Source organism: Mizuhopecten yessoensis, unplaced genomic scaffold, assembly GCF_002113885.1.
Source record: "Mizuhopecten yessoensis strain PY_sf001 unplaced genomic scaffold, ASM211388v2 scaffold5519, whole genome shotgun sequence".
Classification (NCBI taxonomy): Eukaryota; Metazoa; Mollusca; class Bivalvia; order Pectinida; family Pectinidae; genus Mizuhopecten; species Mizuhopecten yessoensis.
Window position 1 is genome coordinate 144,006 of NW_018406089.1, and position 15,504 is coordinate 159,509.

The window sequence follows — 15,504 nt, forward strand, 5'->3', positions numbered from 1 at the left end:
GGGGGGGGGGTGGTGATATTTTGCTGTTTATTTATATGATAATAATCACACAGATAGAGCAGTAGATTATAAGTAAAATGTTACATTTGCAAGGGATTCATGCTGCCAGGGAATGGTTATGACCTTATAACAGAAATATAACATTACGTGTCTTTGCACACACACAGTGGCACCACAGTCAAAGCACACAATACACACAGCTAACACAAAAGGAGTAGAGAAGGCAACGAATCGAGTCCGTATCAAGTCGTTCCGGCCTCTCCCGGTCCGGCCCCCTAGTAGTTCCGGCCCCTTCCCGGTCCGTCCCTAGTAGTTCTGTCCCCTAGTAGTTCCGGTCCCTTAGTCGTTCCGGCCTCTATATAGTGTTTTCCTTTTTACTAAAATATATACTTAATGTAATACATTATATATACAAAATATATGTAATGATAATATATATTATAAATTTAAACTTACATATACGTAATGATAATATATCTAACAAATATAACTAACATATACGTAATGATAATATATCTTATAAATATAACTAACATATACGTAAAGATAACATATCTTATAAATATAACTAACATATACGTAATGATACAATATATCTTACAAATATAACTACCATATACGTAATGACAAAATATATCTAACAATTATATCTAATATATACGTTATAATTATAAGTAATATATCTTATGGTAATAGTCATTACTTATGGTAAAAATTCAACATCTGTCATCAACTAAAATTAAAAACAACCTCGGTAGACTATACACCCATGGTGTTTGTACTGCGTTTTCTAGAAGCCTTACAGTTTCCAACGCACGAGGTAATAAGATAAACAAAAGACAGTGATTGTAATGTGTCTTTAAAAGCAATCTTACTCCATATGTTTACACGGGTGTATTTTGTTTTAGACAACATGTAAAATGAAAAGACAACAAATGTACAATTTTTAATTTCATTTATTTGAATAAGTTACATGAATTATCCATTATGTAAATAAATATAATTTAAAATTTAATTCCAAATAAACATGAATCATATATACAATATATGAGGCCGGAACGACTAAGTGTACGGGGCCGGACCGGGTAAGGGCTGGAACTACTAAGGTCGGAACGACTAGGGACGAAACAACTCTGGGGCCGGAACGACCTGTATTCATCGAGTCAACTCCAAGGAAACCACACTACCAGAGTAGACCAAATCCTTATCCTCATACTTACTCGACTATTTTCCAATCAAATTTTTAGAAATCTGTTCCATGTAAAACCTAAGTATACCAGCGCAAATGAAAGAAATAAATGTACCTAATATAAGCAAGAAAGGTGACAGATCTAATACCTCAAACTGCAGACCATTATGACTTACATCGGTGACTTCAAATATCTTCAAACATATTGTAATTTCACAGGTGATGGGACTTGTACAACAAGCTCCTTCACATAGCATTAGAAGAAACACAGCTATTCCTTACTAGAGACGACATCAACAGGTAGGTCAACAACAAGGAACTAAGTGGAGTTTGCCATATACCTGATATTGCCAAAGCCTTTGACAAAGTCACACACCAATGCCCGACACAAATATACACTTTCATGAGATACAGGAAACAACGAAGCATTGAATCAATACTAATAGTAGTAGAAGGTAAAGCATCAGCATCATTGGCATTTACAGCAAGGGTACCACAGGGAACAGTTACCAGAAATAAAACTCTTAACATTTACCATTGACCTTGCTGACCGCATCAAATCAACTATCAAAAAATACTTTTATATATAATAAGTATAACTAAGCCAGACTTCAACCACCATGCAAGCCACCAACAAGAAATACTACAGGACAAGTGTCAGATGAAAGGACAGACATTGAAGTATCTAGGAGTAAAACTATCTACAAGACAAAAACCTGGATTTTTTTATATGAACTAAACTACAACTACAGCAAGTAAAGGAATGAGCTGGCAGCAGCTACAGACTTTACAGACCAAAACGAGAGTGCAGTACCAAGACATGGAAACCACACAATGAATTCAACAAGAAGACCGTGTACAGAAGGCAGAACATGATTCTTCTTCATCAAATAGTAACCACACAGTTACAAGGAACCAGAGAGAATAACGCAGATGGTAAAGGACCTGGACACTGAAACACACGAGCAAAAGAGTAAACATCATTCAAATAAGTGCTAGCCCTTTCAAAAGTAGGGTCCTTAGCAAGTGATTAATTCAGTAACAATAAAAACATTAGACAAATGTGGTCCTTTGCAGATTTGTGTTTATATTAGTACAAAAATTAAGTTAACAATAACATAATCACTGAGGTGGAAGTCTCAGCCATCTTCCATCCTGTTTTCTCTTATATGAGGAGAAGCAGCTACCTTTAGTTTTCAATCTTGACACCCTATACACTTTTATACAAGGTTAGCCAATGTACAAAGATACTTGTTTATCCCTTTTACCATAGGTTGTCAAACCACCAAGCACCAACAACATCATCTACCTCACCTGTTCACAGTCAGGGTGACAGTTAGGAATGGGCTGGGAGGAATTTCTGTATGTTAAAATTTAAATGCATAAGACTCCACACTGCATATTAACATGATATTTTATATACATTGTCACCCCGTTACATCCTAATTGACCGCAGATTTTATCAAGCTCTCATTTGAACTAGCTTTAAACCTTATGCTGCAGTTGTGTACCAAGTTCAGTATCTTTGTACTCTGTCAAACAGACCAGTACTAGGTTCAGTGTCTGTGTTCTGTGTCAAGCAGACCTGTACTGGGTCAAGTAGGTCAGTTCTTTGTCCAGCAGACCTGTACTAGGTTCAGTGTCTGCGGTCTGTGTCCAGCAGGCCTGTACTGGGTCAAGTGGGTCAGTTCTTTGTCCAGCAGACCTGTACTAGGTTCAGTGTCTGCGGTCTGTGTCCAGCAGGCCTGTACTGGGTCAAGTGGGTCAGTTCTTTGTCCAGCAGACCTGTACTAGGTTCAGTGTCTGTGTTCTGTGTCCAGCAGACCTGTACTAGGTTCAGTGTCTGTGTTCTGTGTCCAGCAGACCTGTACTGGGTCAAGTAGGTCAGTTTTTTGTCCAGCAGATCAGTACTAGGTTCAGTGTCTGTGTTCTGTGTCCAGCAGACCTGTACTGGGTTCAGTATGTCAGTTCTATGTCCAGCAGACATGTACCTGGTCAAGTAGGTCAGTTCTTTGTCCACCAGATCTGTACTGGGTCAAGTAGGTCAGTTCTGTGTCCAGCAGTCCTGTACTGGGTTCAGTGTCTTTGTTCTGTGTCCAGCAGACCTGTACTAGGTTCAGTGTCTGTGTTCTGTGTCCAGCAGACCTGTAATAGGTTCAGTGTCTGTGTTCTGTGTCCAGCAGACCTGTACGAGGTTCAGTGTCTTTGTTCTGTGTCCAGCAGGCCTGTACTTGGTTAAGTAGGTCAGTTCTTTGTCCAGCAGACCTGTACTGGGTTCAGTATGTCAGTTCTATGTCCAGCAGACCTGTACTGGGTCAAGTAGGTCAGTTCTGTGTCCAGCGGTCCTGTACTGGGTTCAGTGTCTTTGTTCTGTGTCCAGCAGACCTGTACTGGGTCAAGTAGGTCAGTTCTGGGTCCAGCAGACCTGTACTGGGTCCTGTATCTCTGTTCTGTGTCCATCAGACCTGTACTGGGTTCAGTATGTCAGTTCTATGTCCAGCAGACCTGTACTGGGTCAAGTAGGTCAGTTCTTTGTCCAGCAGACCTGTACTGGGTCAAGTAGGTCAGTTCTGGGTCGAGCAGACCTGTACTGGGTCCTGTATCTCTGTTCTATGTCCACCAGACCTGTACTGGGTCAAGTAGGTCAGTTCTGGGTCGAGCAGACCTGTACTGGGTCCTGTATCTCTGTTCTGTGTCCATCAGACCTGTACTGGGGTCAGTGTGTCAGTTCTATGTCCAGCAGACATGTACTGGGTCAAGTAGGTCAGTTCTTTGTCCAGCAGATCTGTACTGGGTCAAGGAGGTCAGTTCTGTGTCCAGCAGACCTGTACTGGGTCCTGTATCTCTGTTCTATGTCCAGCAGACCTGTACTGGGTCAAGTAGGTCAGTTCTTTGTCCAGCAGACCTGTACTAGGTTCAGTGTCTGTGTTCTGTGTCCAGCAGACCTGTACTGGGTTCAGTATGTCAGTTCTATGTCCAGCAGACATGTACTGGGTCAAGTAGGTCAGTTCTGTGTCCAGCAGACCTGTACTTGGTCCTGTATCTCTGTTCTGTGTCCAGCAGACCTGTACTGGGTTCAGTGTCTTTGTTCTGTGTCCAGCAGACCTGTACTAGGTTCAGTGTCTTTGTTCTGTGTCGAGCAGTCCTGTACTGGGTCAAGTAGGTCAGTTCTTTGTCCAGCAGATCTGTTCTGGGTCAAGTAGGTCAGTTCTGTGACCAGCAGACCTGTACTGGGTCAAGTATGTCAGTTCTGTGTCCAGCAGACCTGTACTGGGTCCGGTATGTCAGTTCCATGTCCAGCAGACCTGTACTGGGTCCGGTATGTCAGTTCCATGTCCAGCAGACATGTACTGGGTCAAGTAGGTCAGTTCTTTGTGCAGCAGATCTGTACTGGGTCAAGTAGTTCAGTTCTGTGTCCAGCAGACCTGTACTTGGTCCTGTATCTCTGTTCTGTGTCCAGCAGACCTGTACTGGGTCAAGTAGGTCAGTTCTGTGTCCAGCAGACCTGTACTTGGTCAAGTATGTCAGTTCTGGGTCCAGATGACCTGTACTGGGTCCTGTATCTCTGTTCTGTGTCCAGCAGACCTGTACTGGGTCCTGTATCTCTGTTCTATGTCCAGCAGACCTGTACTGGGGCAAGTAGGTCAGTTCTGTGTCCAGCAGACCTGTACTTGGTCATGTATGTCAGTTCTGGGTCCAGATGACCTGTACTGAGTCCTGTATCTGTGTTCTGTGTCCAGCAGACCTGTACTGGGTCAAGTAGGTCAGTTCTGTGTCCAGCAGACCTGTACTGGGTCAAGTATGTCAGTTCTGTGTCCAGCAGACCTGTACTGGGTCCTGTATCTGTGTTCTGTGTCCAGCAGACCTGTACTGGGTCAAACATGTCAGTTGTGTGTCCAGCAGACCAGTACTGGATCAAGTAGGTCAGTTCTATGTCCAGTATTCTTACATGGTGAGAATTATTCTTGGAGGAAGATGGTATTCAATTGTAAAATCGTGATTCCTTCCCCAAACCCAGGGGCCAGGGTGGTGCCCCAAAGAAAAAACTAACCAATATTTCAAAATTCTTCCACTTGAGATTCAGAGGTACTATAGTCAATTTCCCTCATGGATGGAAAGATCATCAGGCCTGTATGTAAATTGCAAATTTCAGTACCCCCGGGCTATCCATTCTCCCTTGGGGAGGGGGTCAAGTTTACTAGAGTTTATATAGGGAAATAACACTTTTGTGTATATTTTGTTCATTTTCAGTAGGAAATTATTCTTACTATTCTTACTTGGGAAGTTGGGTAGAATCATCCTTGGAGGAAGATGATATCAAATTATAAAATTGGGATTCCTGCCTCAACCCAAGTGGCCTGGGTGGGGCCCCAAAGTGGAAGTTAATCAATATTTCAAAAATCTTCTCCTAGAGACCCAGAGGTACTACAATCAGTTTCTCCGTTCTCCTTTATATAGTTTATATAGGGAAATAACACTTTTTGGCATATTTTGTCAATTTTTAGCTGGAAATTATTAATACTTGGTTAGAATGATTATGATGCCAGATGGCAATTAGATGGTATGAGAAAATCAGATGCTGCCCCATCTCCAGGGGCTGGAGGGGGGGGGCCCGAATGGGGTAAATGGTTAAAAGTTCAAAACTCTTCTTCATCAGACTCAGATGTGTTACAAACAAATACTCTTCATAGATACAAAGGTCCTTAGGTGCATTATCCATTTGAAAAAATAAGATCTGTCCTTGTCACAGGGGCTGGAGGGGTGGGGCCAAAAAGGGGAAAATGGCTGATATTTAAAAAACCTCTGCACTCAGATGGTAGAAGAATCAAATTTCCTTTTTTGGATGGAAATGCCATTAGGTGCATTATATAAACTGTTAGTTATATTACCCTTTGGTAATCTGTTCCCCTTGGTTTATATAGGGAAAATCGCTTCTGACTATATCTTGTCCATTTTCAGCAACAAATAATTCAAACTTGGTTGGAATAGTTATAATGAAATTGAAATCAAATGGTATCAGAAACTAAGATCCTGTCCTATCCCAGGGGTTGGCCTGAGAGGAAAATTTGCTAAATAATAATAGATATTATATTTCTCAATAGCAAAATAACGTATTTGAATAGTTTTTACAGTTCTTATCCTATGGTGACATGGCGAGTATTGTATTTCACTTTGTTTACATGTTGATTTCCACATCACATTTCAATAATGAAATTGAGCTACCAGTACCTATGATATAACTTAGGTGACCACTAAGGCCCTTGGACCTCTTGTTAAAAATGTAATAGGGTAATGGAACCCTCCTATCAGAATATTTTGGGATAAGTTCACCCTGTGAGAAAATATCTCCTCCCAAAATAGCTTTATTGATGTCCCTATTTATTCAGGAGATACTTTACAAAAAAAACAGGACATGTAAACACATTTTTGATGATGATTAAAATGAAACCCCTTCTGTTTCTAGTCTACATGGACCAACGTTGTAGCGAGACCCTGAATATGACACAGCTTCAGGTGGAGTCGGCCAAACTGAAGTTGACAAGATGGCATAAATACAGGAACAATATGGCATGTTACCTGACCATTGAAGCCCCTTATAACAAATTGCTTATGATCACATTCCGGGACATTGACATTAAGAGTGGGGTGTTTGGTCGCTGTGATGGAGACAGACTCCAGATCTTTGATGGAAGGGACTCATCAGCTAATATGGTTGGTGGTAAGTTTCAGGATTTTAAAAGATCCCTTTCAGTTCCGTGGATGGCAGCTGAAGTTAACTTATGAGATAACTTTTTGTTTCTACACTTAACATAAGATGCTTTGGTTAAGTTTATGTACATTTCCATCCAGTCCTATAGTATGAACCGGTAATGTATCTCACATTTTCTCCTAAAATAAAATTACAGTTATAATTGTTTCTGCAGAAACATTTGTTTGTTAAGTGGTAACTATAATATTTTCCTACATACTTTCTCTTCTTCTCCTTGTAAAATATGTCTAACAATGTATGACTGCATTTGAACCTTAAATATTCATTAATGTATTTGAACCTCTAAATAAATGCCCCCTGTTTGTAGATATTTATACATTACTGCATTTGAACCTCTAAATAAAGGCCCCCTGTTTGTAGATATTTATACATTACTGTATTTGAACCTCTGTATAAAGGTCAAATGTCTACCTAGTTCCTATAAGTTATTATACATATACAAGTTTGAATGATACTTAATTTTCCAACAGTTTTAATATCAATCCTATTGTAGGGTTATGAAACAAAGAAGAAATGACTTTCTGCTATATCGTCCTACTGAAAATTTGTAAAATGTTACCTTGGTAATTGTAATACTACTGAAGAGATCTGCATTTGTAATATATTAGACAATTTGTGATTATCAATTCCAATAATCCACTAAGAAAGACAAATGTTACATAAGTAAGTGATCTGATAATAATCATTCCTTGTTGTATTAACTGTGTTGATAAGTTTTAACATGCAATGATAATGAAGGTCTGACCTACAAGTTGTGTGGTGAGCGGCGTCCAAAGGGAGCGTTCTACACGACACAGAGGTACCTGACATTCCTGTTCCAGAGTGACTCGTTCTTCACTGATGATGGATTCAGTCTTATCTTCACCTCCTTCCATACAGGTAAAATTATGAGATGTTTTCAAAATGTTTATTCAGGTAAAAAGAAACATTCACATATAAAAAAGATTTCTAAATAAATACTTGGTATATAAAAGTAATGAACCAATTTGAACGAAACTTTCCAGATATGATAACTACCACTTGAAGTTGTGCATCCAGGTATTATTATTCACTCTGACCCTTTTTTACGAAGTTATGGCCCTTTGTTGGGGAAAAAACCTGAACCTTTTTGTCCGGACAACTCCGTCTAAAGTTTTAGATCAATTTCAACGAAATTTTCCAGATATGATAACTACCACCTGAAATTGTGCATCCAGGTATTATTTTTTCATTCTGACCCTTTTTTACGAAGTTATGTCCCTTTGTTGAAAAACACGAGATTACCGGTAGACAACTCCTCAAAGACTATGCGGCCAATTTCAAACGAAGTTTTCAGATATGATAACTACCCGCTGATGTTGTGCATCAACATATTTTTATTTGCAACGCTTTGCCTTAGTTAGGCTTTAGCAGTTCTGGTTTATATAGGAGCGGGGGTATTAGTTAGCCTTTGGCTTACAGTTCTAGTTTTATTTTGCATCATGTAATATAAACCAAATAAGATAAACTGTGCCATTCTCTACAAAGGTACAAGGCTTAACAATTTCATAGCATTTAAGGCTAATAAATTCAATAAAACAATACAATTTTATAATGTGATGTAATAAGAATCAGTAATGAAAAGGATCCATGCATTTGCCGCTTATCAAAACAGCAACCCCAGACATTTCAGTCAGTACATTACAAATGAGTTACATACCGGTATATATGTGGACATGTTTAAACCTTGGATTTGTTTTTTTGTCAGGAAGCTGCTTATCGTCAGAGACAGCTTGTAAGAGGGGCCAGTGTATATCCAAGTCTTTGGAGTGTGATGGGTATAACCAATGTGGAGATTCAGCTGACGAATGTATGGTCAAAGGCGGACCCATTGCTGGAATCATTGTGGCTGTCTGTATTGCCATTGCAGTCATCGTTGTGATAATTGTGTGCTGGCGTCGCCGCAGGGCTTCCCGTGGTTCTGTTATCAGAGTAAGGATGGTTGTGTCAAAACATTGCTATTTCTATACTTGCATGCTAGTCTCAAGATCATCAGTAATGTAAATATTCTATTTTATAGTAGTCTGGACCATGATTTTATTTTTAGGTATTTGGTTTATGATGAATGTTTTAAGTCTGTATTGTACTACATTTGGTAATGTATATTTAGGGGGATATTGTATATAAAATCTACTAATTGATTTAGTCTTTCATTGAAATTTTTCAAAATGTTGGTAATATTGTTATTTTTAATTCCAGTACAACTCACCAGCTGAACAGGCGACTGTGATACCACCCCCATGCTCCTACCCTCCTCAGCCGGCCCCCGTCCCTGCTCCGCAAGCCTACCCACAGGCACCCTATCAGCAGCCAGCACCACAAGGCTACCAACAACCGCCACCCCAGGGCTACCCACAGCCGCCACCTCAGGGCTACGCACAGCCTCCCCCACAAGGCTATCCACCAGCTCCCCAGCCCTATCCCATGGGACCACAAGCTTACCCACCACCACAGCAGGGCTATCCACAGCCTCCCAGCTACAATGATGCCACACAGAACCCATACCCATATGGAGCTCCGGGGCAGACACCCTATCCCCCGGAACCAAAATAAAGGATAGATGGTAATGGGGACATTGGCATAGAAACCAAGACAAGATCACTGATGTATTACTTTGCCATGAAAAAACATAAAACAGAATTTGTGTGGCAGCAAAATTGCTGGAATCGAGAGCATCAGGTAGTTGTGAAATTTGTATAAGAATACCCAGAGCAATACTATTCATGTGACAAATGTTACCGAAAATTCTCTCAGAAACTCAACTCATGTTACTCAGTTAAGTCCTATAATATTTCTTTACTTACAGTGAATTGGACATTTTCAGGGTTTACAATAACATTTTAAGCCATTTCAGGCATGCAATATTTAAGTCCCAGCCCTTGTTCCAAATACCTTAATCTATAAAACATTTCATAAAATGGAGCAAAAATCCCCTTCCTGAAGTTTCCAGGGCAGTTTACAGATAAACACTCCTAACATAAAAATCATTCTTCTAAATAACGTTTGTCAGAACATTAAAATGTTGTTAGAAGATGTAATGTTTAATGTCCAGTTCATTGTTAGGACTAGACAAATGTATTCATTCCCTTGATAACATACATACCATAAATCATCTTCGCAAACGTTCCTTAGCTTCAGATGTGCCCTGAACTTAAGCAATGATTTCCCAATGGGGAAAGTTAATTAGAAAAACAATGTTAAGGTGATTTTTTTTATATCAAAGCCAGGTAAGTAAACCATACCCATGAAATCTGGTACAAATTATGTCCAACAAAACCATAAATTGTGCATAAGCACAACATCTTAAATTACCAATGTAAAGTGAATAAGATATTTTGTACTCTGTTTTGTTACAAAAAATGAATAATTTCTAGAATATATGTTATTCTGATGATGTTAATAATTTATGATTTTTTTCTGTCATCTGTTAACTGTTGTGAAGATAAGAACTTCTAAATATACTGATTAATAAATCATTGGTGTCGAGGGGGTTAGGGTGTATCTTAATTCCAGGGTGATGACTGACCTTAAATACATTAAGAGACAGACAGTAATGTATAGAAGCTGCCAATGTGTGAATCAATTCAAAATAAAATATATATCACCTGTCTTTCTCTGTAAAGTCACTTTCTATGTTTATTGTGGCAAATTACGCACTGGATATGTATATAACGGCAATTGCCCTTCAGTAAAGATCTCGCTCAGTAATTGGACAATGATAAAACAGTTATGACACCACTACAGTGATATGTTGTCTGTATGAGGCCAAGAGCTTTTTTTATTGAAAACATCTTTTTTTGTTGTAGTCCTTTTATACAAGTTTTTGAATCTTTAGAATAGTTTTGTAGTTGAGAACAAAACTGTTTAGTATTGTAATAGGGTTCCCCTGTATTATTTCTACAGAGCATAGCATTTAAAATAAATGGCAATTTGCAATATTCTTAAATTTTAATTATTGTTATTAGTAAGAATTAATTAAAGATGCCGTAGAATGTCCTTTATTAACTGATATGCATATTTTGTCTCTTCATACTGTTAAACACCTTTTCGTAAAAAGGAATTTTTGTGAAAGTCCTTCAAATTTATGTATAACCGCATTTTTTCAAAGAGATCTATTTATAACTGTGCAACTGTAATCTATCTATATATAAATACAGGTTTTCAAAAAGATCTATTTCAATGTAACTGTAATCTATTTATAACCACATGTTTCCAAAGAGATCTATTTATAACTGTTTAACTGTTATCTATTTATAACCATGCTGTCAACTGTTTTATTACTGAACATGTGGTATTGTTGTTTAGCTAATAGGAAACTACCAGAATTCAATAACAATAATAAAACCATGAAAATGAAGTCAATATTTCTCATGTAAAAATAATAATATGTTATTTTTCTCAGTAAACAGACCCATCTGAGAGTTAGTTTTTACTACAAAAATATAGGGTAAGTTCCTCCCGTAACTCCGCCAATTTAGCTTGTCTGGACAAGCTCTGTGGCATTTTTCTTGGTATTTTTACATGAGCTAAGTTTAAAACTTTGTTACTTTCCTATTGGTTCTACCCATTTATCATTTTTGAATAATTTTGTTGTCTCAGGCTTCATTGACACCTGTGTACAGTACCTAGTCCTGTGTTTATGTGTAAGAGTTTTGTTATCATATAAACATTGATTGTATAAGGTTGTCACTTTTGAGACATTTCCATGAATTCGTTTTTATCTTAATTTCGAGTTCAATCTCGGGTCATAAATGTGATAATTATCAATAGTAATGGATAAAATGGTAAAAGGAACATGTCTTAGTTAACTATTTCTACCACAGCCACTGTGGGTCTAACAAAGCAATATATATATATAATGATAAAGTCTACCTCCAAGCTCTAGGAATCCATGCAACAACAAAATCAAAACCTTTATCTCATCAGTGTGTGTCTAGACTAGAGTTAAGATTAGGGTAAATAAGACTAGGGTTAAGATTAGAGTTAAGACTAGGCTCTTGGCCTTTGGTGACAGGAAATCAGTCCTTGGAGCTCTTGGTTACAGGGATTCAGTACTAGGAGCTCTTGGTGACAGGGATTCAGTACTAGGAGCTCTTGGTTACAGGGATTCAGTACTAGGAGCTCTTGTTGACAGGAAATCAGTCCTCGGAGCTCTTGGTTACAGGGATTCAGTACTAGGAGCTCTTGTTGACAGGAAATCAGTCCTCGGAGCTCTTGGTTACAGGGATTCAGTCCTCGGAGCTCTTGTTGACAGGAAATCAGTCCTCGGAGCTCTTGGTTACAGGGATTCAGTACTAGGAGCTCTTGTTGACAGGAAATCAGTCCTTGGAGCTCTTGGTTACAGGGATTCAGTCCTCGGAGCTCTTGTCTTTTTTTGTAGAGAAAATACTATAGATTGAATAGGAAGATAATTTTTCAATGCCTTTAGACAGCTGAAAAGTGGTGGGACTTTCTGTCTTACCCCCAGTAATAAACTTAGCACAACTGATTGTCCAAATCTACAGTTCAATTTCAAGGTATTTATATTATGTACTTAGTAAAGAGTTATGTACTTATCAATAAAATGTTGTATTCAGCACCATTTACATGCATTAACCATTTTGCACATTCGATAGAACATAATTTGTTGTAAACATGCTTGACAAAATTTTAGCATTCTCTTTTTTATATAATTGCTGTTTTGTGCTTTCATTTGTATATTAGATGTGACAACAACTTTGAAATTTATTACTTGATAAGATGATCTTAGATCAAACTTAGATTGTGAGAGCGATTTGGATAAACTCCTTAAACCTTGCAAATTATTATCATAAGCCTGTTAAAAGGTACGTTGATATAACTATACTCTGTTGTGAGGTATGATTATAGGTATTTGCAGTATGAATCATTCACACACTGTAGTTAATTTTCCTGAAGTTATACCAAAAGCTATTTAATTAGTTGAAAAGGTGTATATAGAAAAATGAAAATTGTAGATATATGTATTATTGCATAATACATGTACATATGTATAAATAAGTAGTGTTTTACCACTAATGAGCCCATGCTTGGACATATGTCCACCCTCTTACTTTCACAATTTCACAATAACAGTAACTATATAGATAAAGAAATACAGGAAAAGTGAACAGTTTTCTGATCAAGCTAATTAAGTTGAAGGTACGGAACATGAAATTTGTAATCGATCAATGAGATGTGACCAAACACACACTCACAAAAAAAATCAAAAAAAATCATCGTTTGAATGAAATGTCAAGGAGAGTTCCATGAGGTTATGCAAAGCGCGGCTTTAGTGACATCATTAAAAATGTTGTGAATGTTTTCAAATTTAAGAAGTAAATGGGTTGATTCATATTTCCTTTTGGTTTATGAAAATCAATTGTTCATCTGAACATATAACGGGCACAAGAGTTCCTAGTGTGTGATGATTTGTCGGTCATGTGTTATATCCTGTTTAAATGTTTTTATGTAATGTAGGTAATAAAGCAACCCCTCTCAACAATGACCACATTTTACTGGTCACTATACAGAGGTTTCACTGTGTAAACACAGACAAGATTAATGCTGTCGTGGTGTTCAAATTGTTTATTATTTAGATTTATGGTTTATATTTTGATGAATGATATTAATGAGTGAACTAAATAAAATGTAGGGGCTTTAAAATGAAAATTTTTGAAAATGGCATAATCTGATGACTTACAAGATTTGAAATTTATGCAATTTTTGTGTAATTTTTTTAAGCATTTCCTGCTTATATAGTTTATACCAAAGTTATTAATTTGTTAAAATCCATATATTTCGATGGTATGGGTAGCTTATTATCTCCCTTGCACTGTTTCAATTTGTTTTAATAAGAATTGTAATGATATCTTCTATAAAAAATAGATGTTTTTTGCCTTTCATGGAATATTGAACCTCTGTTTTACAGTTTTGAGTGTTTAAATAGAGGTTGATCAAACTACTGTTTCCATGATATAATATACCTTTTGTTTTACTACAGCTGTTTATATTCGTGTTTACCATATATATATACAACATTTTTAATCTGTGGCGTGAATATAGAGTAACTGTCCACTTATAGGCCTTATATGTATATTGTATTTGTTAGAAGACAATAGATATATTTAACTGTGAACTATATGTCTGACCTGTATTGTCTTCAGTTGATATAGTGTAAATTCCTATCATGATCAAGTTCTTTTAGTTTCAATTTCAGTAATTAGTTCCCGAGTCTTTAGTTCTGGAGAAAATTTACATGATAAAAGTTTTGTTGATCAATTAAACAGAAAGTGTTTTCTGAAATTAAAGTAACCAAGAAAGCTAGTTTTAAAAGAACAGAGATGAGAATAACTCGGGCTCAGCATTTATGTATTTGTATATACCATTTTCTCAGAAATAATAAGGGTACAATTTTTCTTTTATCTACCATTCTGACCAATTTGAATGTAAATGTGTTGATTCATTACATTAGAAAGCATAATTTTTGTGATTTTGTTTCATTCTGTTGCCATAGATTTAAATGTATTCTTAATTCATTTTTAGCTTTAACACAATATTGATTGTTTTGCCTGTTTTATAGTAACAGTAAGACACAGCAGTAATCTACTCCATTTACAATCAACAGAAAACAAAAGAAATAACCTTCCACACTTCCTGATTTATATCAACCTTTTTTATGAAAGAAAAACCGAAAAAAGAGGTTGTAAGATTGTAAGATTTCTATTCTGTATAAGAGTTTACAATCTTAATGGAGTATCCTGTGTAATTTGAGTTTTAATTTTTAAATAGTATTGGATTCCAATTTCTAAAAATCAATGCTTCTTAAATCATGTTTAATCAATCTTCTATTGTCTAAACTTGTTGATTATGTATGCTATTGTTTGTTAGCAGCAGATAAAATCATTTAAAACAGACTGTAAATTAAAAGTGTTTATTTAACAAAAATATATGTATTGTATAAAATCTTGAATTACAATTTTAACAAAATCTCCACAAAATATAAACACTCTGTAGACATGTATTTACAAATATTTCTTGAAATATTGGAACCGACTCTTTAATGTTAAAAAAATAGTTCAATTATAAAATGCCGTAAAAATGTTACAAACAGCATTTGATTATTTACAATATAAAAATATATACACAAAATTTCTTACATATTTTAACATAAAACTTGAAACAGAAATAGTGAATCTCTTTCAATTTATTGCATAGAAACATAACTGTATACAGATTTGATTCCAGTGTTCTTTTTTGCATTGATGCAGTTTTTGAAATGTGGTTTTGAGTATGTTGAATTTGAAGTATTTCTTTAACAGAAATGCAAACTGTAGTATGGTTTTCAAAGATACCTACAAAAAGACTGCCAAGAAAAAATACCCTGAAAATCAAATCTTTTCATATTGTTACTGTTTTTTTTCCCTGTTGATATTTTCCACATGTTGAGTTTATAAGAAACTTGTGTTGTTAAACTTTAATTTCTAATGAATAAATCATTACCCATCATTATGTTTGCTTTACTTTTTAG

At 36.6% G+C, this 15,504-nt stretch overlaps 1 protein-coding gene across 1 annotated transcript in view; it reads left to right on the top strand.

Annotated features, from left to right (window-relative positions):
* Positions 1-14,942, top strand: part of LOC110450790 (neuropilin and tolloid-like protein 2) — a 15,429-nt gene extending 487 nt beyond the window's left edge. Inside the window, exons 2-5 of the mRNA XM_021498498.1 lie at positions 6,654-6,908; positions 7,698-7,838; positions 8,686-8,909; positions 9,177-14,942. Of these exons, the coding sequence (XP_021354173.1) occupies positions 6,654-6,908; positions 7,698-7,838; positions 8,686-8,909; positions 9,177-9,530 (974 nt within the window). The 3' untranslated portion in view covers positions 9,531-14,942. The remainder of the gene's footprint in view (positions 1-6,653; positions 6,909-7,697; positions 7,839-8,685; positions 8,910-9,176) is intronic.
* The last annotated feature ends 562 nt before the right edge of the window (positions 14,943-15,504 follow it).